This window comes from Plectropomus leopardus, chromosome 12 (assembly GCF_026936395.1).
Source record: "Plectropomus leopardus strain MGB_pleo_1.0 chromosome 12, ASM2693639v1, whole genome shotgun sequence".
Taxonomy (NCBI): domain Eukaryota; kingdom Metazoa; phylum Chordata; class Actinopteri; order Perciformes; family Serranidae; genus Plectropomus; species Plectropomus leopardus.
The window spans coordinates 20,816,702-20,839,016 of NC_142187.1; the positions used below are offsets into that span (position 1 = coordinate 20,816,702).

At 42.1% G+C, this 22,315-nt stretch overlaps 1 protein-coding gene across 2 annotated transcripts in view; it reads right to left on the reverse strand.

Moving 5' to 3' along the window:
* ptch2 (patched 2) overlaps positions 1–22,315 on the reverse strand; it is a 46,876-nt gene that overhangs the window by 18,607 nt on the left and 5,954 nt on the right. Inside the window, exons 2-6 of one of the 2 annotated variants that reach the window (XM_088085443.1) lie at positions 20,830–20,953; positions 12,158–12,350; positions 2,722–2,911; positions 2,551–2,620; positions 2,366–2,457 (exon numbers count right to left, since the gene is read on the reverse strand). In XM_088085443.1, coding sequence (XP_087941569.1) covers positions 2,366–2,457; positions 2,551–2,620; positions 2,722–2,837 — 278 coding nt within the window. In that variant the 5' untranslated portion in view covers positions 2,838–2,911; positions 12,158–12,350; positions 20,830–20,953. Of the gene's footprint in view, positions 1–2,365; positions 2,458–2,550; positions 2,621–2,721; positions 2,912–12,157; positions 12,351–13,929; positions 14,493–20,829; positions 20,954–22,315 lie in introns of those variants that run through there. The other variant, XM_042498232.2, reaches the window with a different exon arrangement.

The window sequence follows — 22,315 nt, forward strand, 5'->3', positions numbered from 1 at the left end:
CCCCAATGTCCTGCACTGAGTCATAATGATTACCTCTGCCTCCCAAACATCTTGATAAGGAGGGAGGGAAAAGGAGAGGTTTCTGAGGGAAATAGGTGAGGCGTGAGAGGAGAAGCAGAGGAAATTACTTTCACATTGTTTGTTGTGAGGTGTTCACAGACAAATGACCTCATTTAAAGCCTCACCTATAACGCCATCCTCCTTCTTAATGAGATAAATTCATAATTTGCTCTATACTTAGTGCTATATATCTGTTCTAAACCAGTGGTTCCCTACTGGTGGGTCGCAGTCCAAAAGTGGGTCACGGGTTTATTCTGAATGAACCGCAAGTGACTCGTGAACAGTAAAAGACACACTTTATTTTGAAGTGACAATGAATTTCTGGCACAGAACTTTAATTTTGAAGAGCTGTTTGTGTTTATTCTTGCAATATGTTTCATTTTTTTGGAGTTCGATTTTGTTAAATAAAATTGAATATGTGGTCATTTATGAAATTCGTGGACCTTGAACTAATGACTAATGAGAAATCTGGATACCGTGGCTGGACCAGTTGGGGACCACTGCTCAAAACTGTTAAAATGGACAGCTTTCTCATACTTGCTTAAGGGGTTAATGTCTGTATTTTAGACATCTGAACCAATATGTTAGCGTTGAATCAGATAGATATCCTGCTTCAACCTGAAGCTTCCTTCAGTTTTTACTGAATTCATCCTTTGGAAAATGAACTGTTTCACTTTAGTATTACTGATCTTCAAATTACACAAGCAAAAACATACATAATATGCAACATTATTGGCAAGATTTTGTGATTCAGAGACAGACAAGATTGACATTTTTCCGCAGTCACACAAAGAGACAGACAGACAGAAATGGAAATAAAAGAATCCCAAAGTATCTCAACTCTAGGCTCAATCTCCCTCCAATGGCTCATGAAGGGAGCTCCTCTCCTATTCCCACATACCAGGGTCCCTTTTGCTGCTGCTTGCAAAGACACACTCCTTTATCAGCTAGTTTTTGCTTGAGTGAACCAGGCCTGGGCCCTTTTGTTTTTTCATAGATTGCTGCTCTTTGTTCTCCCAAGTTTTTTCTCTCTCGCTCTCACTCACTCTTTTTCCAAGCTGCTTCTCTCCCTCTTCCCTTTTCTCTTTCTCTATCTCTTTTTTTTTTTTTAGTATTTAAAACCAGAGCTGAAGTGAAGCTAAGGGCGACACAGGCCTCAGTGACCACCACGACTTCCCTTCAGCTCCACATGAAAAAAAAACGATTGATAAATAACAACAGATGCCGAACACTTTGTGCGATTTACAGGAATCCTTGGAAGACGTGTGAATCATCAAAGACCCCCGTCTCCCTCTCTGTGGCTCTGCTTTCACACAAGCCAACTGGGAGATGCTGAGGATGGGAAACTTGTGTTTGTTTCTGTACGTGCTGGCTTGTCATGCAACATACCGCTTGTCAGCTCGAGACAGAGATATAAACAAATAACTTGTTTGCAAAGAAACATCTGCTATGATCTAAACTATCTTTTATAAACCAAGGACTCAATTGAAATATCACTTTGGATGACAAAAAAAGAGCTCTCTTTCAGTGACTCAATTTCTCAAGAGAACTTCGTCCTGAAAAAAGGAGAAGGGAAAAAAAAATCTGCAAATGCCCAAATACGCCCAGACTCCACTGTTAACCGTCTTGTAGCCTCTCTCTGTCTTTCTCGAGGGACTTGAGGCTTGAATACTGCCCATTTTATTTGTTGGACAACTTGGGAGCTGGGAGCCCGGGGCATTACCATGAGAATGCCGAGTGTTAGCCGTGAGCTGACAAAGCCGGCCCCCCTCCCTCCTCCGGGGCCCCTGCACTGATGGACACTCACTCGTAAACTGAAAGAATGCTTACCATTGTCTGACCCAAAGGGCTCCCCTGCCACCACCACCACCACCGCCGCCGCCGCCTCCCCGCCCTCCGTTCTACCAACCCACCACCCAGTTGCTGCTGCAGTCATCTCCTCTCTCTCTCTCTCTCTCTCTCTCGCTCTCCATCCCTCCCTCGCTGCATCTCTCCCTCACTTTCTCTCTTTGAATTTCTCTGTCAGGACACCCCCCTCTGGTCCCTCTCTGGGCCCTAAAAGAACTCTATTACTGACCGCTGCTGTCAGTCACAGCACCCACTGACAGAATAGTGAAAGCCCAACTGTATGTCTCCATCGAGCATGTGTTAAAAGTTACGAACCCCTCCAAAAAAGCTCCAGTCTGCAACGCAAGTCAGATGGAAGCAATGACAGCAAAGGGAGAGCCAAGACTTTCTATGAAATGTTTTAATATGCAAAACAAAAAAAGAAAACGTAAGTTGGGTCAAATATTCTGAGACTTACGGTAAATAGGCGGACCCTCCCTGTAGTTTGGCCCCTTCCCAAAAACAGTCCAATGGGGTGATTATCATACAGGGGAATAGCTTGTCAATCATCTGGGATCAGGAAATAGAAAGGAAGCATGATTAAACTTCAGAAAAATCAGGGAAAATATGTAAATATAGGTGTAAAAAAAATCAATAACTTACCCTTTCAATCATGACATTTTCTATAATAGGAACTCCTGATTTATAGCATATTTTGTTAAGATCCCATGACCTACAAGATATAGAACAATTTTGTTGATTTAAAACTCTTATTGTTGACACACAATGGAGTTTCATAAAAACATTTACATGTTTAATTAAAGGTACACTTACTTTCCAAACAGTGACACCTGGACCTTGCTGGCGGACAGGGCAGCTTCCATGTGAACGAGCAAAGCCTCCTGGGTAAGAATATTGGCGCCCTCTTCTTTGGGGGTCTGGATGAGCATCTGTGAGGTAAAAACCGACTCTTCTCCTTGCTTCTCCTTGGTGTATCGCAGCTCCGTGCTCACCCGACTGCCAGCTAGAAAACAAAGAATAAAGAACAAATTAATACTGAATTATAGATGGATAGATAGGTAGGTAGATAGATACTGTATATCATTCATACATGCTCAAAATATCTTAAACGTAATACAAAGACACACACACACACACACACATTTGGATCCTATAACGACGTGTGTTGCGTGCATATATATGCACACACACACTTCCACAAGAACACACACATATATCGACCAACGCCCTTGGCCTTCGCCAGTGTTGGTTTTGAAGGCACTTCACACAAGCCAGCGTCTGGCCAAAAGAAATGAGTAATACAGCTTCTCATTGGCTCCTTCTGCAAAACAGATGTGTCCTGTTCATTCGGAAAACCAGCCTTCTGATGCCCCGAAACCCTCTACCACTCTGCCCGGGGCAGCAGATATCGATTTAGACGTTTTTTTAGAGAAGGAGAGAAGAGTTGGAAAACAGCGAGTGGCTGCAGAGGTGTTGATACGGCGCACAGAAGACGAATGAAAGACATCATGGCAATACTAGGAGGTAAATAATGTGAAATGGATTGATAGAGAGAGATGGATGTCAGAGGTGGTGATGAACATAAAAGAGATAGAAAGAGGATGAAAAAAACAGAGGGAGAAAGAGAGAGAGAGAGAGCTATGTTGTGCTGTGCGGTAGACTCCAGCCCCCTAATTACAGGAGGTTGCCCTGAAAAGAGTTTGCCAGCCGGGGGGATCTGTGCCTGTGCCAAGTGGACATGAAACATGCCGCGCTGGATCACAGAGGGCCCGTCTGCCCCTCTCGCTGTCCCACTACATGACAACCCCAGAGAGAGAGAGAGAGAGAGAGCGAGAGAGAGAGGGAGGGGGGTAGTTGGGGGAAGTTTGGAAACAAGGGCTACCTCCTTCTTAATTCTAACTCTCGTCACTCTTTTACTCACTTTCCCCACGCTGCCCTCAACTCTGATCTATCCCTCTCATACACTTTCTGAAGCTCCTGCCTCTGTCTTTCTCTCTGTCTGTCTCCCTCTTTCTCTCCGCACCTCCCCCCAAGCCTGGAGCAGGCTCCTATAATTGATGGGGAGAAAAGAAAAAACAAACTATTCAGCCTACACCGCGAAAGTGTGAGATCAGGTTAGAACTCCGGGCCTTGGAGACGCAGTCCAATATTTCTAGGCTTCGCTTTCAAGGCTTTAATTACCTACGCAGGGGCTTCGGAATATAAGGTCATCTCGTTTATTTTGCAGTCACGGGTGCCTTTTTTAAAGTGTCTGGCTCAAAAAAAAAAGTTCTTGCTGGATTTTCTTTGCACATCTGGTGCTACAAAAATTTAAAGTCTTTTTATTCCAAGGGAGCCACAACATTAAAACAATGATTTCCTCAAGACTCTTGTACTTGAGAAAATTAAGATTTTTTTTGTGCTTGTTCTTTATTTGACTTTGATCAAACCATTTTCATGCAGATTTCCAATCAAAAAAGGCTACTGCAAAATGAAACCCTTTCCGTCCGCGGACCTCTTTGACATCTGTTAAACCTTTTTTGACATTTCGTATGTTAACCTCTGCAGTGTGGGGTTTTGATCCCAACAGGAACTGGGTGGCTCGGAGAGACTCTGGCTCTGTAATTACAGGCCTCCTGAAGTAAATTATAGCTATTTGTGTCTCGTTCCTCCCATCTGGACCACCCAGGCAGCCAGTGCTCTCTCTTCTCGCTCTCTCTTTCTCGCCTTCTCTCCTCAACCCCTGGTCCGGCCCCAACCACCCAACTCTGAGCTCCGCGACTCCTCTGCTCAGTTCAGCTGTGCTCAGCTCACCGCTCGCTCCAGAAGGAACCTTTCTTTTCTTATCTGTCTTTCCTGGTTTCTCTTCTCCTTTTCCTCCTTCTTTCTCTTTCTCACTCTTTTTTTCAATCCCCCCCTCTACCCTCTCCCTGCACTCTGCCTGCGCTCCACACAGCCTTAAAGAGACAGTTCCCGGAAATTTTCCCACCCTGGGAAGAAAGCGCCTTTGAGTGTGGAAACCCGGGGGTTTCAACACCCCAGCGGCTGGTAATTTTACTGCATGAGCAATTTTGTAACATGAAATATTGGTCTGTGTTTGGCAACACGATCAAGAAAAAAGAAGAATCACAAAAGTGATAGTAACAACTCTAAATTAAATCACGTCCGCTGGTCTTTCATTGGATGTTTTTGAGAAACTCGACCACCATCTGACAAATTTAAGCAAAACAACTCGACTTTGCTGGGTGCAACATGTGAATTCATTTATGAGCTTCACCACTAAAAGCACTTTCACAACAATTACGACACTGGGGAAGTAAAAAAAAAAAAAAAAGCAAATGAAAAATGTCACAACAAGCTCTAACATGGTTTCATGGCTGTCTGTGTACGAAAATAACGTTCTTATGAATGCGCCTGTACACTGGACCCCATCTCCACTTGACCCTCCATCCCAGAAAGCAGAACACCCAGAACCCCCTAACTCTGCGAAATATGTGTGGCTTCTCACATCTGGCTTCTCGGACGGAGGCGAGGCCATCTTTAAAGTGCTGTGCTTCAAATTTATTCTATTCTATTCTGTCGTTGTGGCTTACAGGCCTAGTCCCAGTTCCAGGCCATGCTAGGTCAGACCGGGCCACCTTCAAAGTTCAGTGTGGTAGATTAGCTGGATTAGGGGGCCTCTGAAAGGCCCCACGCTGCTATGGAGGAAGACCCAAGACGAAGAGGGCTGAAAGCGACATGTATGCTTTTACCTGCTACGTAATGCATTTGAAGTTTCCTGATTTACACAGTGTGGCAGCATGAGGAGTAATGAACTTCTACACAGAAACTCAATTAAAGATAGATTTAAGGGGGGAAACAGCATGGTCCATGTCATACTTATCAGTTTAATTTTCCATATCAAAAATGATCATTAGAAAATTGGAAAATCTAATAAAGTTTTCCAAAAGTGTATTTTTCTTTTGTCAGCTCAATGTAGAATTGAGATTTTGACGTTGTTTTTTTCTCTTTTCTTTATTTGTGAAATGTTGAATAGAGAAATGGAAAATTGATCAATTGAAAATGAGAGAGATTTTATTTCTAATCGTGCGTTGTTTTGCCTGAAAGGGCGGGCTCTATGTGTCGCTCTCTTTTTACGCCATTCTTCAATCAAGGATTACATCCGGTCATGGCGGCACACGGATACCGTTGCTGCAGGTGAGTGGCATCAGTTTTTCCCTCTAAATGCACATTTGTCAGACAAGGCAACTCATAAGGAAGACTGTGTTTATGTAAATATACAGCAGATAACGTGAGAGCTATGTTAAGTGATTTTTCTGTATTTATCAGGAGGAAAAAGCTAAGTATGCTAACATATGTAAAAAAAAAGACAGAAAGCTATTCCCTGGCTGCCATCTTCTATCCATTATTTACATTTTCTCTCAGTCGGGTGTTTTTTTTTTGGCCTCTAAAAGAGCTCTTTTATTTCTTTTGATTTTCAGCAAACGAGCCAAATGAGAAATTCATTCTCTTGGCCTGGCAGTACACAAAAAAACCCTCTTGGCCCTTTTGTCACACGTAGACCCACCAGAATCAGGTCTGTGCCCCACTTTGGGTCCTCAGCCCGGCCCTGCCCTATGGCATTCCCTAGCCAGGGCACCGCCTAAGGCGGGCTGCCCCCAGCAGATGGGCCGTTCCTCCATACAATCCTTCAGTGCAGCAGCTCCAGACTGAATGCAGACCCCTTTTGTCATTCAACCCTTCAATTTCTTTCAGATGTTTCCCAACAAACAGCGGAATAAAATAAAGAGGGAACGTTTTCTTCACAACAAAAGCAAATGGACCAAAACTTTCCCAGCCTGTAAAACAATGCCAGAGTTGGCTGTGGGAGGGTGAAGCTGGGGGCAAGAAAGAGAAGCTGGCACTTTGGTATCTTACCTATAGAAATACAGTGTGTGTGTGTGTGTGTGTGTGTGTGTGAGTGTGTTTTTGTCCTCACACGCACGCTGTATCTGTTCATTAATCGTCCAAGACAGTTTTGTTATTTTATGAGAAAATCCTAATTCGTGTGTGAAAACAAAATTGATCAGTTTCAATGTGTTTAGCTGCCACCATCCTGATAAATAAAACAAAAAACAATCACCCTGAGATCACACCTTAAAAACAGTATAAAACAGCGACAACAACATGAAAAATCAGCTTCACTTACATTCTATTCAGATGTGCCAGTGGTGTTAGCCACCACACATAAATTTCCACCAGGGTTGGCATTTAGGCACTTTCTATTTCCATATGTATAGGCTTGCCTCTGCTAATTATGCTAATCATGGGCAGAGTTGGCCACTGTGAAAAATAGTCACATTAGACACTCCACTGACCGCTAATACTGCTTAATGTGTGGTTGAAACATACATTCATCCCCGCCTGAAAGGCAAAATTTTTCCACGTTGCTGGTCTCATTCAGAAGAGAAATGAATTTATTGAGCCCAAGAACCATTTCTTTTTTCCCTCCCAAGTACCAAGAAAATGTTCAGTCTCTCTGCATCTCCCTCTCCCTTTACTTTTTATACTTTCATGGTGTAAAGACAGAGGCAAATGGTGCAAACTCTAAGGTGACTGGTGCCGCTTTATTTCGCGCAGACCAAAGACAAAGGTTGCCCTTCAGCAGGGAGAGAAAGGGTGCCACGCTATATTGATTGAGTTTTCATTATCCTGTTTTCAGTTGCATTGCAGCCTTTATAGCATGTTGCATTCAGTGTTGCAAAGACTGACAGTCCAGAGGCCTTTTTATAAAAAGCTTTGCACTAAGATAACAGTATAAAGTTTTGCGTTATCACTGTAAATGTAGCCAAGTGACGAAAAATTCGAAATGGCTGCTTAAAAAAAATACATGTAGAGAGCAGAGAGTGTGTTTCCTGTATCACGGAGGCCATGTGTGTGTCATATGCATCTATAGCTACTCAGTGTGTGTTTATTTGTTGGGGGGTGGTCTAGGTCTGACTGTTGAGGAGTGTATGTTTTTGGGGGGGGATGCTGAAAAAGGGGATGGAATGAGGGAGACTTGGATTGAAGGATGGCGGGAAGGGGGGTGAAATAAACATTTAGAAGTGACCCAGGTTGACTCTGGTCTTGTTTGTTCTCTCTACCAGTGAGGTCCTGGGCCCTGAGCGCTGGGAGTTTATTTATCTAGCTGGGGCACCACCGCGCACTATTCACCTCCAATAATGCCTCATAGAGCTCCCTTTCTCTGTCTGAACTGGGGCGCTGTGTGCGCTCCGATGAATTATAGCATTTACCTGCTGTGCCGCTCTGAGGTTTGTTTAGAGAAACTGCTCCAAACACCGAAATACCCACGTGTGCGTTCGCTCATTTGCGCAACCTCAAGACGTCTTTTCTCTCATCTCTCAGGCTCTCTTTTCATCAATCTGTTTCTTGGTCTGATTTCATTGCTAGCTGGCTAAAGCTAGCACTTCAGTCCCTGTGCATTCATGCTATGTGGTATGGACTCTACCTCCCCCTTTCCTATCCTCTTTCTACATGGCCTCTTTATGGGACATGTGGTGCGCCTGCTATCCGGATAGGCCCTGTCTCACTGCACTCATATTTGGACAGCTTGAGTCTGTGTACATGTCTGTCATGCCTCACCTAAACTCTGCCAAGAAGGATGAGTTTAGTTAATGTAAGAGTAAACACCAGCACTTTTACATGGAGGCCGTTTCTTTCCTGTCTTTTCCCAAACAAGCTTTTCAAATACGCCTTTGTAAAACAAGAAACATCTGAGCCGGAAAGTCTTAACAATTGATACAAGACTTAAAATACAAACACAAAAATCAGATTTTAGTCAAAATTTCAAGGTTCTCTCTTACAGAATCACCCCGTCACAGTCCTTTATGGTGGAAGAAAGACGAGCATGAGACACTCTCACGCTTGATGTTTGTTCAAGTGAGACAGGCAAAAACACAGGCAAAAAAAGTGTCAGCTAGCCATAAACCTTCCGCCCTGTTCCTGCCCCAACCCCCCAATGTCTGCTCTCATCCTTCTCTTCTTCCTGCACCTCTTCTTTTTACGATCTCTCTCTTTCTGCTTGTGGACAATACAGACTGAGTCAGCTCACACCAACTTTCACACTCTCAAAGGTGAGCATGCTGTTAACTGTGTAGGACACCATAATGCACTTTGACGGTATGCAAAGAGTCATTTGCAGAAAATGTACGAAAATTGTGGAGTTATACAAATAAAATGTAATTCTGGCACCTCCAACTGATATATGTTAATAGTGTTCATACATGTGGTGTCACCACTCAAGTCTAGACTTTCCAAAAGCTACTCTGTGATGTAACATTTAAAACACAGCTTGCTAAACAAGACCTGTGTGAGTAATTGAAGGTATTTGATGGGTGATGTCTTTCGCAGATTCTCTGTGTGACTGAGCATTAAGCCAGAAAAAGTCCTTAATCCCCTTGTCAGACTAAACACCCTGATACTGTGGTTTCTATTCTCACCTACACAGGTGTGAGCACTGAAGGCATTCAGTTAATTAACCTTTTTACTCTCCTCCTTTACAAATATGCAAGAATCCTTAAGACAACCAGAAATGATATGAATAAAGGCTGTATGCAGGGGAAGTATGTTTTGCGGGTTTGCATATAGACAATAACTTTTACCAATTTGTCTGTCTCTATTTCCTCTCTATAGACAGACTCCACTGCTGTGCTCTGCTTCACAGTGTTTTGGTGCTGTAGGAGGGGAGGAAGCAATTAAAAAAACCCTGGTGGCCTGACTTAACAGAGCAGGCAGACAGACAGGTAGAAATATAAACAGACATACACAAAGCACAGGCAGACAGACGGGCACGCAGTCAGGAAATTCAGGCGGGCAGACAGACGGCTAAGGAGCCTGCACACACTGAAGGTGGCAAAGATGACAAGTGGATGTGTTTGTTTATGTGTGGGACGTGTGGGGGCTGCAGTGAGTATGAATATATGATGGGAAGCATATGCCCCTAACACATTCACACACACACACCATGTTGGCAGCGTTAACACATACGGTGTCAGTTCACAGCTAGTTATTCTGAACAAATGAGGAGTGGGGAAGGTTTGTTTACGGTGCAATCTCGAAGAGCTGCTTTAGAAGATTATTGCATTACATTTCTTCGAAAAAACATACACAAAGACAGTCGAATAAAACTCAATTTAGAAAAATATTATAGGTCTGTTAATGTGTCTTATTAGAGAGAATATCATCCCTGCCTCTTCTGGCTTATGTGCAATGGTGCATGTGTGTGTTTTTCTGTGTTTGTGTGCATGTGCCCGCGAGAGAGAGAAGAGAGAGAGAGAGAGAGAGAACTAACCTCTCCTTGTTACCGAACCACTTTACTCTCCATTGAGGCCCTAGCAGCTTTGTCAATGGGCTATTGGTGGAAACAAGGCAGGCAGAAACTTTAGAAACATGGCCACGGCCTCTTAAAGGCACAGCATTCCTTTTCAACCCCCCCCCCCCGTTCAACTCTCTCAATCCCACAGCAAAACAACTGGCACACAAACATCTAAACATCTCCTTTAAGAGATGGATCTGCCAATTAGCTCAAGAGGTAATCCCGAAGCTTTTACACTAACCAGAATGAAACCAAAGAAAAAGGAAACTGTGGAAATTCAAAGTCTTGTCGCCTGCTTTTTTTGTTGCAAATTCAGGGTTTCGTAAGCTAATAATTACAGGTTTGTTTTTTTTATTAAATTATGCCTAATACGACAGCATATTTAAATTCCTGTGCAAGTGAAGCGCACAGCCTCCAAACACTTCTCCTAACACCAGCAGCGTGTGATTTTTTGCAACACCTCCACACACAGCTCCTGTGGGAGCCGCCTGTCCCCGTCCTCCGGTGACATGGTGGGCTTAAAAAACCCCATAGAGTCTGTTTATATTCACCAACTGCTGTAGCGCTTTTAGAGTGTGCAAAACAGGTGGGTAAACTTCAGCTGCATTCACTTATATTTTTTCTTCTTGTGAGGAGGAGAAGAGGAGGGAGGGAAGGAGGGAGGGAGGGAGGGAGGGGGGTTTAAGGGAGGTGGTGCCTGCTTGCCTGCCTGCCTGCTTGCCTCTTGTTGAATGGAATCCAAGAATAGTTAGGGACCACACAGGGAGCCGAGGGGGGGAGGGGTCAGAGCCCTCAAAGATGGCTAACCATTCACACAGTCCATCTGCTGCGGGGATCAGCCCCGGCACTGAAAGCCTGGGGGTTTAAAAGGAATTTGGCCAGTGTGAAAAACCAAATAAAGCTGCCTCTACCGCTGAAAATGTACAGATAACTTAAATGTAAGATGCACAGAAGGAGCGGAAAAAGAAAGCAAATGCGGAGGTTTGTGAGTCGGCGCAGAATCTCAAACACAGTCATGCTTAAAGGACAAGCGACAGATAGTTAAGAGGAAGAGAGACTATTGTAAAGCGGTCATGTCAGTGTTTGGGTTTCTCAGGTAAACTGGGACTTATTAAGACATGAACAGACATGAGCGAACACTGAGCCTGTGGAATACAACATCCACAACACACAGGAAACACAGACATAAACTACTACACAAAAGGAGGTTAATGTATACCTTGATTATTTATTACTATGAATTGTATCTATTGCCACTGCGCAGCCCTTTGCTTGACTTGATGATGCATTTATTTATGGTACTATTTTTAAAACTGTTTTAGTTTCTGCTTCAGTGTGATAGGAGTGTCATTGTTTTACTTAAGATAGTGAATTTCTGTGTTTATTTCTGATGTTGTCCTTTATGTATTTTTTTTATGTTTTGATGCCTGCTGCACATCATATTCCCATCAGGATAATAAGGGTGAAGTTGAGTTGAGTTGTGTTAGTGTTCTGTCTACAAGCTATTTGTGAAGTGATGATCATTCTAATTCACATCTAAACAAGCATAAAAACAACTTGAAACCAGCTCCCACAAATCTTACTCCTTGCTGCTTTGCTTCAGTCTGGTCATCAGAGCCAGTCGGTATATCAGCTGAACACCTAGTGCCCTCCCATGGCACACAGATGACACTAACTATCAGGGCCATTCTGCATCTTCCCACAAGCCACTATTGTCATTTACGCTCCCATAAGCGGAAGAAATCAAGCTCATCAAAATCTACAAACTCCAGCTAATTATTCTGCACAAAAACTCCAGCCAGGAACCTAAAACTGACCTCACAAAATTACCCGAAAGATTAGTGATGCTGCATTTCATGTGAGAAACGCCACAGTCTGCCACACAAAAGACCAACACAAACATCTTAAACTCACCTTCCACCCATAGCTGTTCGATGTCCGTTTCGATGGCTGCGACTCGGAGTCCCACAGACAGAGCTCCGAACACTAAGAGTCCAATAAAGAGGACCTTCCCACAGTGCCTCTGGATGTGGCAGCCCAGAGAGAACAGGAGGGCCTGGAACCTCGCCCGGATCCACAGAGGAGCTTTCTGACCTACCGCCTTCCCCTGGATTCAAAGCAGGAGGGAGGGAGGGCGAGAAAAGGACAGCATTATTATCACTATGTTACCACACATAAATAATGAATCATTGCAAAACTGTCCACAAAGGCAGGAATCACAGCTTGTGTTTCCATCTGCATCTCTGACAACTTAGATCCTGGATAACACATGCATCTGTGTACTCAGGTAAGTGTCTGTGTGTGGAATTTAAGGTGAAGATTTGTCTGACAAGTTAAGGAGCTAACCAGCTAACCACACATCTGAATCCAGTGCTGTTCTACTCTGAGTATGTGCTGTCAGTTTCCTGTTAAAACCTCATGTCTATCGCCTTAGGTCAGTCCAAACGTGGGACGCGATCTTCCATGACACCCCACATCTGAAATGATTTAATCTGCACAGTTGTGGCAACAATTTGTACAAATGTTAAGCTTTCTGGGGAAATTGTAGTTTAAATGTACAGAGTGCAGAGAAACAATAAAAAAGCTTAAAAAAAACACAATTTCCATCCATTCAGAACAAATCCAGGATTTAATGGAGGTTAATAGTGAAAAATCAGATTATAGCTGCTGTTTAAGAGCTATATAAACAATAGGCCCTACTGTTTATCAAATAGGTGTCATTTTGTGTTATACACTTTATATGAATCCTAAGAGAGAATTCAGTATGATGTTAATAACATATGATGTTTAACAGAAAGGTTGTTGCAACTTTTTGGGTAAGTGGAAGCCTTGTTCGATCACTTTTGAATGCACAAAATGGGTTGATTGAAAATAAAGTTTCAACTGACATCTATTTCCCTGCTGTGGTAGTCTACATTATATAGATTTTTCCCTCTTGTTTGTCATATATCTGTTAAAATCTCTGCTTCAGGGCGAACCATTCAGCCCCCTGTGCTACAAATGTCACTGCTGCAGAAGACATTGCACTGGTGTTGTGGTTTCTCTCAGCAGTGCTGAAACACGTCCAAGCATCCGGGCGGTCCAAAGATGCTTTGTCAGATCAAACTCAATCAGTGAATTCCTTTACAGGACCCACCACATTTCCAAACAGACCCCGGGCCAGTGCGCTCTCCGCTGCCTGCACAAAGCCAAAAACACGCACAACACTGCTGGGATATGGGAACAAACCCTCACTCAACTCCCTCCTGATGGCTTTAACAACTAAAATGAATGAGTGTCCATTCAAACAAACTACAAAGTTAACATGGTGCCAAATATGAAACTCCTGTTATCTCTTTATTATTCCAGGGGGGTTCCCAAAATGTCATGCGAGACTCAGACTTCTTACAAGTTTGGCCGCAGTAAACATTTACTAACGTATCTATATCAACCCCTGATGGCAATTTCCATGCGTTTTTCGTTAAATGATAAACAGTTTAACTGAACTACTCCTGCTTTCGCTGTGGGCTCCCTCGGGGAGCCCTGGTGGTCCCCGGACCCCAGTTTGGGAGCTGCTGCCTCAGCCTACATTCCCACATGCGCCCTCAACTCTCGATTAGATAACGGCTAAATCAAACCTCTTAAGACTTTTCATTCACATTTGCGGACTGAATGAAATCCGCACTATACTGCGAGCGTTGTATCACCTTTGAGATTTGTTTAAGTGCGAAAGCAGCGTGGCAGTAGCTGGGTCTCCGGAGCACGTCTGGGTTCGCAGGCGGCTGGGAGCGCGTATAACTCGGGGGTAAATCTCCATAGACGCCGGCCCCTGGGACCCCGCGATCCGAGGCCATAGTCCAAAGAGGGTGATCGGGGCGCAGAGCGAAGCGACAGAGAATTGGTGCGAGTTCAGAAAAAGCGACAATAATCCAACATAGAAGAGGAGCGCATCCAGCACCGCCGGCGACAAATTAGAGGAACGCTTTCTAGTCTTCCCTGGAGCCAAACAAGTCTCGAAACTCCATCCCAACATTATGCGCCGAAATCCGTATAGATCCTTCAGTCTTCATTCGTCCCGATGGTTTGTGAAACGACGTCTCAGAGAGGAGTAGTAGTAGTTGTAGTAGTAGTAGTCTGAGCCGTCCGTGTCAAGTCTAACTCCGATCCCGTAGCGGTAACATTTGGAGAAGTTCGCCTCTCGGCAAATCCTGAAAAGGGAGGTTTGATGGAAAAGTGCTCCGGCTCCCATTGGCCAAGGAAGAGGCAAATTACTTTGCAAACATCGCCTATTATTAGCTGCTAAGCAACAGCTCACCAAAGTGGAGAGAGAGGGGGACCACCCAGGCTGCTGCTGCCTGGGCTGGAGGGAGGGGAGGAGGAGGAGGACGGGGGAGGAGGAGGAGGAGGAGGGGGAGGGAGAGAGGAACTCTTTCAATAAACTGCACAGCCGCGCACGCACACACACGCGCGCGCACTCACGCACACAACTTGCTGCCTGCCCGCCTCACTTGCTCTCTGAACATTATTCCCAGTGGCTCCAGTTTGTAAGAAGCAATCGCACATGCCATCTATTGATATCACAGCCGCAGGCACGCACGCACACTTTTTTCCCTGTTTCATCAGCACGAGCCAATCAGTGAAAGAAAGAAAAAATCAGCTTTTTGGACAAGTATGTAAACGTGATCATTTTTTAAAAGAATTGCAGATCTTTCAACACTTTTCATATCACTTCAGGGCATCTCATACTTGATGAGCCTCACATTTGTTGCAGAACACCCCGAAATGTTGTTTTTACCCTCACATCTTTGCAACCACACTGTAAAATCTGACAAGTTGATCTTATGTAAAATAAGGGGAAGCCTGGAAACTGATTGCCTTGAAAATTAAAGTAAATATAACTGTAGCTAAATATTAATTTATGTTTACTTTATATCTAAGTGTTAAGTTTGCTTTAAATTTAGCTGTTTCACTTAATTCTGTGAAGTTGTTGCAACTTAGAAATGCCAAGTGAAAATACCTTGTTCTTTATAAGTGCTAGCAACTTCAATAAACCAAGTTAGTCTGACTTAACTGGATCACCACAGAGAGGATTTTGCCAATGACAAATTTAGGAGATCTGCTCCACACGTGTGGAGCTAATTTTTTAAACGTTCAAAGGAGCATTTTCTAGTGTGGGTTTTTATTTATTTTTTGGTATCTGTTTTCACTTTGACCTAGTCTTTACAACTTTAGGATGTGCATGCTGCTTGAACTTTTGTCATTGACTAGTTTGCAACCAGCTGAATACAGGCAGCCATATAGCACAGTAAACATGGTTTACTGAAGTTCCTTAAACTTAGAAAGATTGATTTAACCAAACCGGGCATTTTAAAGTTGCAACAACTTCACAAAATCAAGTACATTTAACTTAATTGTATGCAAACTTAACAATTAGATATAAATTCGACATAAATAAGGATTCATAGTTATAATGACTTTTTCAGTGCAATTTGTTTTCTACATTTTTTAAAAGTAAAATCAACTCTTTAGATTTTACAGTGCATTGCTTTTTATTATAAGCAGCTGCACTGTAAACTCACAAGCTAAGCTTACTTTAAGTGATATCAACTTAAGTTTTTAAGGAAACCAAGTTGTGTCATGAACCAAAGAATTTTGCATGTGTGTAATACGGAAGTTTGATGGAATGTTTCATTTATTTTGCAAGTTGGATGAAGCTTTATTGAGAGTAGGTAACTGTAATAAGTCCTGGGGAAATCTTAAGTAAAGCCAAATATAAGATTTAATCTGAATATTTCTTTTCTGTTTTTCTTTTTTTCAAAGATTTTTTATGAGGCTTAAAGTGTTTTTTTTATGGCACAATTTTGTTTGTTACCACAAACACTGGTCTTGTCTCAAGACACTCAGAGTGTCATTTTGTTAAAATGAAAATAATCCTGAACATTAATCACTCTTTACTGTGCTTACTTTATTTACCAGTGACAATCAGTTTCCTAATATTACAAAGTAAGCAGCTCCTTGATAAAGTCAGACTAACTTGATTTGATTAAGTGGCTATCACTGACAAAAAAAACAAGTTAATGTCACTTGTTATTTCTAAAGTTTACTTCACAAAATGAAATAAATACAACCAATTTTTTTAAGTAAACCTAACAAATCCATGTAAAAAAAAAACTATACGAAAGAACCATTTTATTACTTACCTTTTTCAAGGCAAAATCCTCGACTTTTTAAAGTAACATCAACTTGTCAGATTTTACAGTGCGTGTGTGAAGTGCATGTGTGTAGCTTTTTAGCACTAACAGCTGTAACCTCAACTCTTGTGGCCAAAAGCTTCTAAAAGTAGCTTGATAGGCCTTCTTACACCCTCGAAAATATAACCCCACATCCCTGTAAATTTTACCCTTAAAGGATCGCAGGAATTACTCCACATATGCGCCTCTTTCATCAACACCTCGAAGTTGCGTAGTTCAGTGTGACACCCTTATCTCTGAGGCGACTTTTGGAAGGTTTCCATGTCTTGCCATGCATGATTTCATGAGTTCAGAGAGCAGTTCACCTAAGAACAACATGTGAAAATGAAAGAAAAAGAAAGAATGAAGACGGGGGGGGGGGGGGTTCTCAGACCAGATTGTTTCTAATCTCTTTAAAAGAAAGACGTTACGAGAGTCTTGGTGGTTTGCTAATGTAAGCCCCCATTGGCCCCACTCATGACAGTATGGGGGTGAAGAACAAACACTTTGCCAGATTACACAGTCATTCTGCGCCTAAACGCCAACCTGTGCTGCTGTGGAGGACATTTGTCAGGTAGCTGGTGCAAATTTGAGGCCCTTTGGGCGACTGTAAAACAATTCAAAGCTGATGTAAAACAATTTGAAGGTAGGTGTTGGTGCTGTAAGCTCATTCTGTGTGCGACAGTAACAGAAGGTAAACACTCAGTTGATGTCGCAGCTTGCTGCTGAGCCGTTACATCCATCATCACTGTTTACATGAGACAAAGGGCATGATAAACAGATTGAGGACGTGCAGTAATATTGCTGTCACAAGGGCTGATGATAAACATCATGGGGCAACATCTGTATGATGTAGTACATTGCTTGTCTAGTAAGCCCTTTTACTATTCCAAGTATTACATATCAAACTACTACAAAACACTATCAAACTTACAGAAACATAAGGTGTGACTTTTATATGACACTGGCTGGAAAGATCAAAACTAAGACTGTATGATCATGTACTTTTCTTTTTTCTTTCTTTCTTTTGATTACTTAAAGGGTATTAATTATCAAATACAATATATATCAGTGATGTTAAGAACTAGGTACAATTACTCATGTCCTTTACTTAAGTATAATTAGTTAGGCGTACCTGTATTTTGCCCATGCTGCTATTTTGTACTACTTCCCTACAGCATTTCAGAGGAAAATCTTACTCTTTACTGTACCACATTTATATGACAGCTGTACTTTGAATTCTATATAACAAGAATATCTATCTATATCAACTTTTCTGAAATGTGCATAGGTAATGCAATTCATTGTTATATGTAGGCTGATTAAACTAAAAAGTTTAAATAAGATCTCAAACAACTACAACAATAAAATTCTTCTTACACATTGATGCATCAGCATTAATGATAGAATATATCAGGGTTCAAGCACTTTTAGTTTGATACTTACAGGACATTTTTCTGATAGTAATTCTGTAATTGTTACACTTGAATAACATTTTGAATGCAGGACTTTTACTTGGAGGCTCATGCCTTTTTTCTATTGTTGTGTACTTTTATAGTGAGGGATTGCCCTATTACGGTTTGCTTTAAAAGTAAGATTTATCACTGTCATCAGGTTTCAGAGTAAAGACTACAAGTCAACGATCGGGCCTCTACAGGTGGCTAAATAATCAAGACGTTCAAACAAATTGAGCTTATAAGTAAATTAAAATGCTCCCTGAATGTCAAATATCTGCACAACGCTCTGTAATTGTTATGGTCCTCTTTGAACTCTTTATTTTAGATCTTCATCTTCCTTTTCAATTACTTATCTATTCAGAATAATGTGGGTAACATTGCATTTTAACACTCATCTTTGGTAAGAAAGCAGTGAAAGATGCAGTGAAGGATGCATTTTTGAAGCCTTAAATTACTAAAAAAAAGATTTAAAAAACAGCATTTCTGCTGATCACCTCACATCTCTTCGTTATTAAACAGGATATATCCACATCAGTCTGTCAAGTGATTTTGAACATAGGATCACAGTTACTTCTCCTTTACCCCCACGCCACAGTTCTCTGCCGCAGTGAAATGACCGACATACATATATTCTTATTCATCCATCTGTCCAAATGGAGGTGACATATGTTCTTATGTGTCTCTATAGTGGCACTGGCGAGCCTGTTTTTTTGGACTGGGTATAGTTTGGTTGGACTGGGTTGGGTCGGGTTGAGTGGTAGAGGGAAACAGGCAGCTGAAAATGGGAGCTAATGTGGAATGTGAGGAATTGGGTTGTGTAGTAGGGGGCCCCTTCAAGCCTAACAAACTCAGGGAGGTCCGAGGCCTGGTCTGGAGGCCTTGGATAAATAAACCATCTGAGATGACCATGCGCTGTGCAGATATCTGCCATCACACCGCCCCGGCATCCAAATACAAACCACCCAGGCCCTCACTCCCTCCTCTCCGTGTTCTGTGTCCCACATGGTCCCTCTTCCCCTGACCAACCTTCCCTCCATCATTTTTATCTCCTCTACTCTTCCTTTTTCTTAACACCTCCATCTTTCCCCTCTGTTTCATCTGCGTCTCTACTCCTGCTCTTCCTCCTTCCTTCACCCTCCCCCTTCTGTATCTTCACTTCTCCATTTCATGTCTCCCCAGTGACTCCATCCATCCATCCGTTCATCCATGCATGCATGCCTGGCTGTCCGTCCGGGGTTCTGTATGTGCTATAGGCAGAGCAACGGAACCGTTCTGGCACTCAGCCGTCACACAACAACCGAGACACCCAGGGTTCAGGCCCAGAGAGTTTATTTATCGAGGAGTGAGGCGGTGAGACTGCCCACGACTGCATTTCTTCTTTTTTCCTCATGTAGCCAAAAGATAGACGAGTGAGTAGAATAAAAAAGCAATAAAATAAATGTATAAGGTCTTTTTTTAAAACTAAAGCAGCAGTAATAGTCGCCAACATACAGGACACAGTGGAAGTGAGGAAAAACTGCAACCACTAAACATATATGTGATATTCCAAACAAGTGATTGATATCTGGGGAACATTAAGGATGTTACACAAGGAAGATGCACATATTTCGAGGAAAGAAATATTTTTGACAGAAATTGGAAACAAAATGCTAAACGAGTAACTTAAAGCTACAGTTGGTAACTTTTACGAAAATAATTTTTCTGTCACATTTGCTAAAACTGTGACGATATTCTTAAAGAAGTACATGAGGCAAAATATTGTCCCTCCTCCCTTTCCTACTGCCTCTAATGGCATTCGATAGACTCTACCGTGGCGCTCAGAAAGCAACCAATCAGAGCCGCAGAGTCTCTATCGCAGCTGTCAATCATTTCAATCACTCTGTGAACTGCCGTCAAACTGTCAAACTAGGCAGCGCTGATCAAACATGAATCAAGATTCTGTTACTGCATAGCCTATTTCTAATTTTAGATATTTCCAGAAATATAATTTAATGTACTATTTAGCTGTGAGATGAAAAAGTTTGTGACCTGACTGCAAGGACCAAAGTACTAAGCTGCACCAACAACACATTCTCATCCCGTCATCAGATTTTGCAGCTTTGCAGTGGACTTCTGCGTCTACACATTACACTCTCCCTCTGCGACCGCTATTAAAGTTCCAGAAAGCCGCTACCGTGACCACAAGCACATGGTTGGATGACACTGCTCGTAGTTGTGTTTAGGCAACAAACAACACACAGCAGCCAACACCAGGACGTCAAAAAACGCACATGCATGCACAGATGGTTAGGATTAGGCAGTAAAGTTACGGATGGTTTGATTTAGGGAAAGAAGGCACATGGTAAGGTGTAGAAAAAAACCACCACATTCAGACGGGAAGCGAACACCAGACTTCTTCGTCAAAATCCGGGATTTATTGGACCTATCCTCCGACGCTCCCACCTGCCCCTCATGTTATTATGTTATCCACAACGTTTCAACCTGACGTCAACATGCTGCGACACGTTTCAACCTGATGTCATCATGCCGCGTTTCATGCAGATGTGGCAGGTGCCAGCTGGCGGTGAATAGTAACACCCCAACCGGTTTTGTCTGGCCATGTTCTGACCTGACATCATCCAGCGCTATTTCACGTGGACACAAAAGGTGGCTTTTGGCGCCGCAATCTCACGCCAAAAATACCATCAAAGCAGTGGTATTTTACGAGATTGTGATGAGAGCGGGCTGTCCTCACCCACCATTCAGACCAACCCTCTCATTTACAGCTACACAGTAAGTACGTTAACTGTAAACGTATTTCAGTTGTCTTCCGCCAAAATAGGCAGTCTTGCAATACAGTATCCACAAGTAGTGACGATTTAATTTTATTTTTGTTACCTTTTTTATCAACATTTAACCAAAATCATGATCTTTACCTTACCTTAACCAAAGTGCTTTTGTTGTCTTAACCTAAGACAGGAGTCTGGATGCAAACTCGAGGTTCTGGTGTGAAGGTCCTACACTTTGTACGCCAGACATCCTCTCCAACCACCTCCTTTCGAAGCCTACGAGGTAAATAATTACTGTTAGAGTGTTTTGTTACCTGAAAGAAAAGCCAAACAAAATTCAGGCAGCGATTATGTTGCCAAAACAACGTTATAAAGAAAGGTAAGGTATGTTTGGTAACATACAAACGTCATTTCTAAGAGACAGAGTTTACTATTGTCATACATTCTCAATAAAATAAAAAAAATCAGTGACCTTAACCCTAACCCGAACCAAACTTCAATCTTAAAAAAACATTATCAGAAGTGATTATCTTTTGAGTCCTTCTGCTTTCCCTTTTAAATACTTCTTTGTGTCTCATCAATGTTTCCTCTTATCTACAGTATCTTGACAGATAGTACCCAAACAGGCCAGGTTGCTCTTGAAAAAGGGATTTTAAATCTCAGTGAGACTTTTACCTGGTCAAATAAAGGATATGTATAAACAGCTATCACACATAATGATAACAGAAACACGTTGAAATCACAGTCAATGATAAGAATATTTTAAGGAGCCGTTCTACACCTTCCGAAGATTGTCTTTGAGTGTTATAGCATCGAACTAACAAAAAGACTTAAAGCTTAAAGATAAAGCTCGTACTTCCTAAAAAAAAAAAAAAAAGTGTAGTCTTTTATGCAGAACACTAGTATTGCCCCAAAAAGAAAAAAGAAAAAAACAAAAAATAGGTGATTTTTGATGTAGACCTGGAAAAAAGATAAAGAGCATACATATTATACAATCACTGAGCGATCTGAAGGCGACTGAGGTGGCATGATGATAATAATTTTTCTACCCTCTCATTACATCCTGTGTATACTTATCTATGTGTGAGGGCAATTTACAATAATTCCATTATGCAAACCACTTTAAAGCATAAAACCAAAGAGCATCACATCTTGTTAAAACAAAAAAAAAATCCCTGGAGAAAAAAAAGAGAACAAATCACAAACACATTTCAGGTCAAGTCTTATCCAAATGAACAAATCATTTTCACAATAACCAAACAGAATATTTGGCCGTGGGCCGGCTGACTGGACAAATAAACCTGTTCAAAAAACACACAAAGAACTGCCTGATTTAATAATGGGAGAAAATACACACCACATTTTAGATGAACAAAAAGCTTTTTTTCAGTCATAAAGCATTTTCATTTGGGGGTGTTTAATCTCAAGAGTCATCTTACATATTGTTGGGAAAACCCAGAAGAGTTTTTTAACTTTACTGGCTTATAATTACATGTTACTCAAATATCAGCAAAAAGTTGCCTGGCACCAGTCAATTTATTTTCAAGTCAATTTTATTTATAAAGCCCATTATCACAAATCACAGTTTGCCTCGTGCAGGGAGACACTTCCCTGCATTGAGCACCTCTGTCAGTCTCC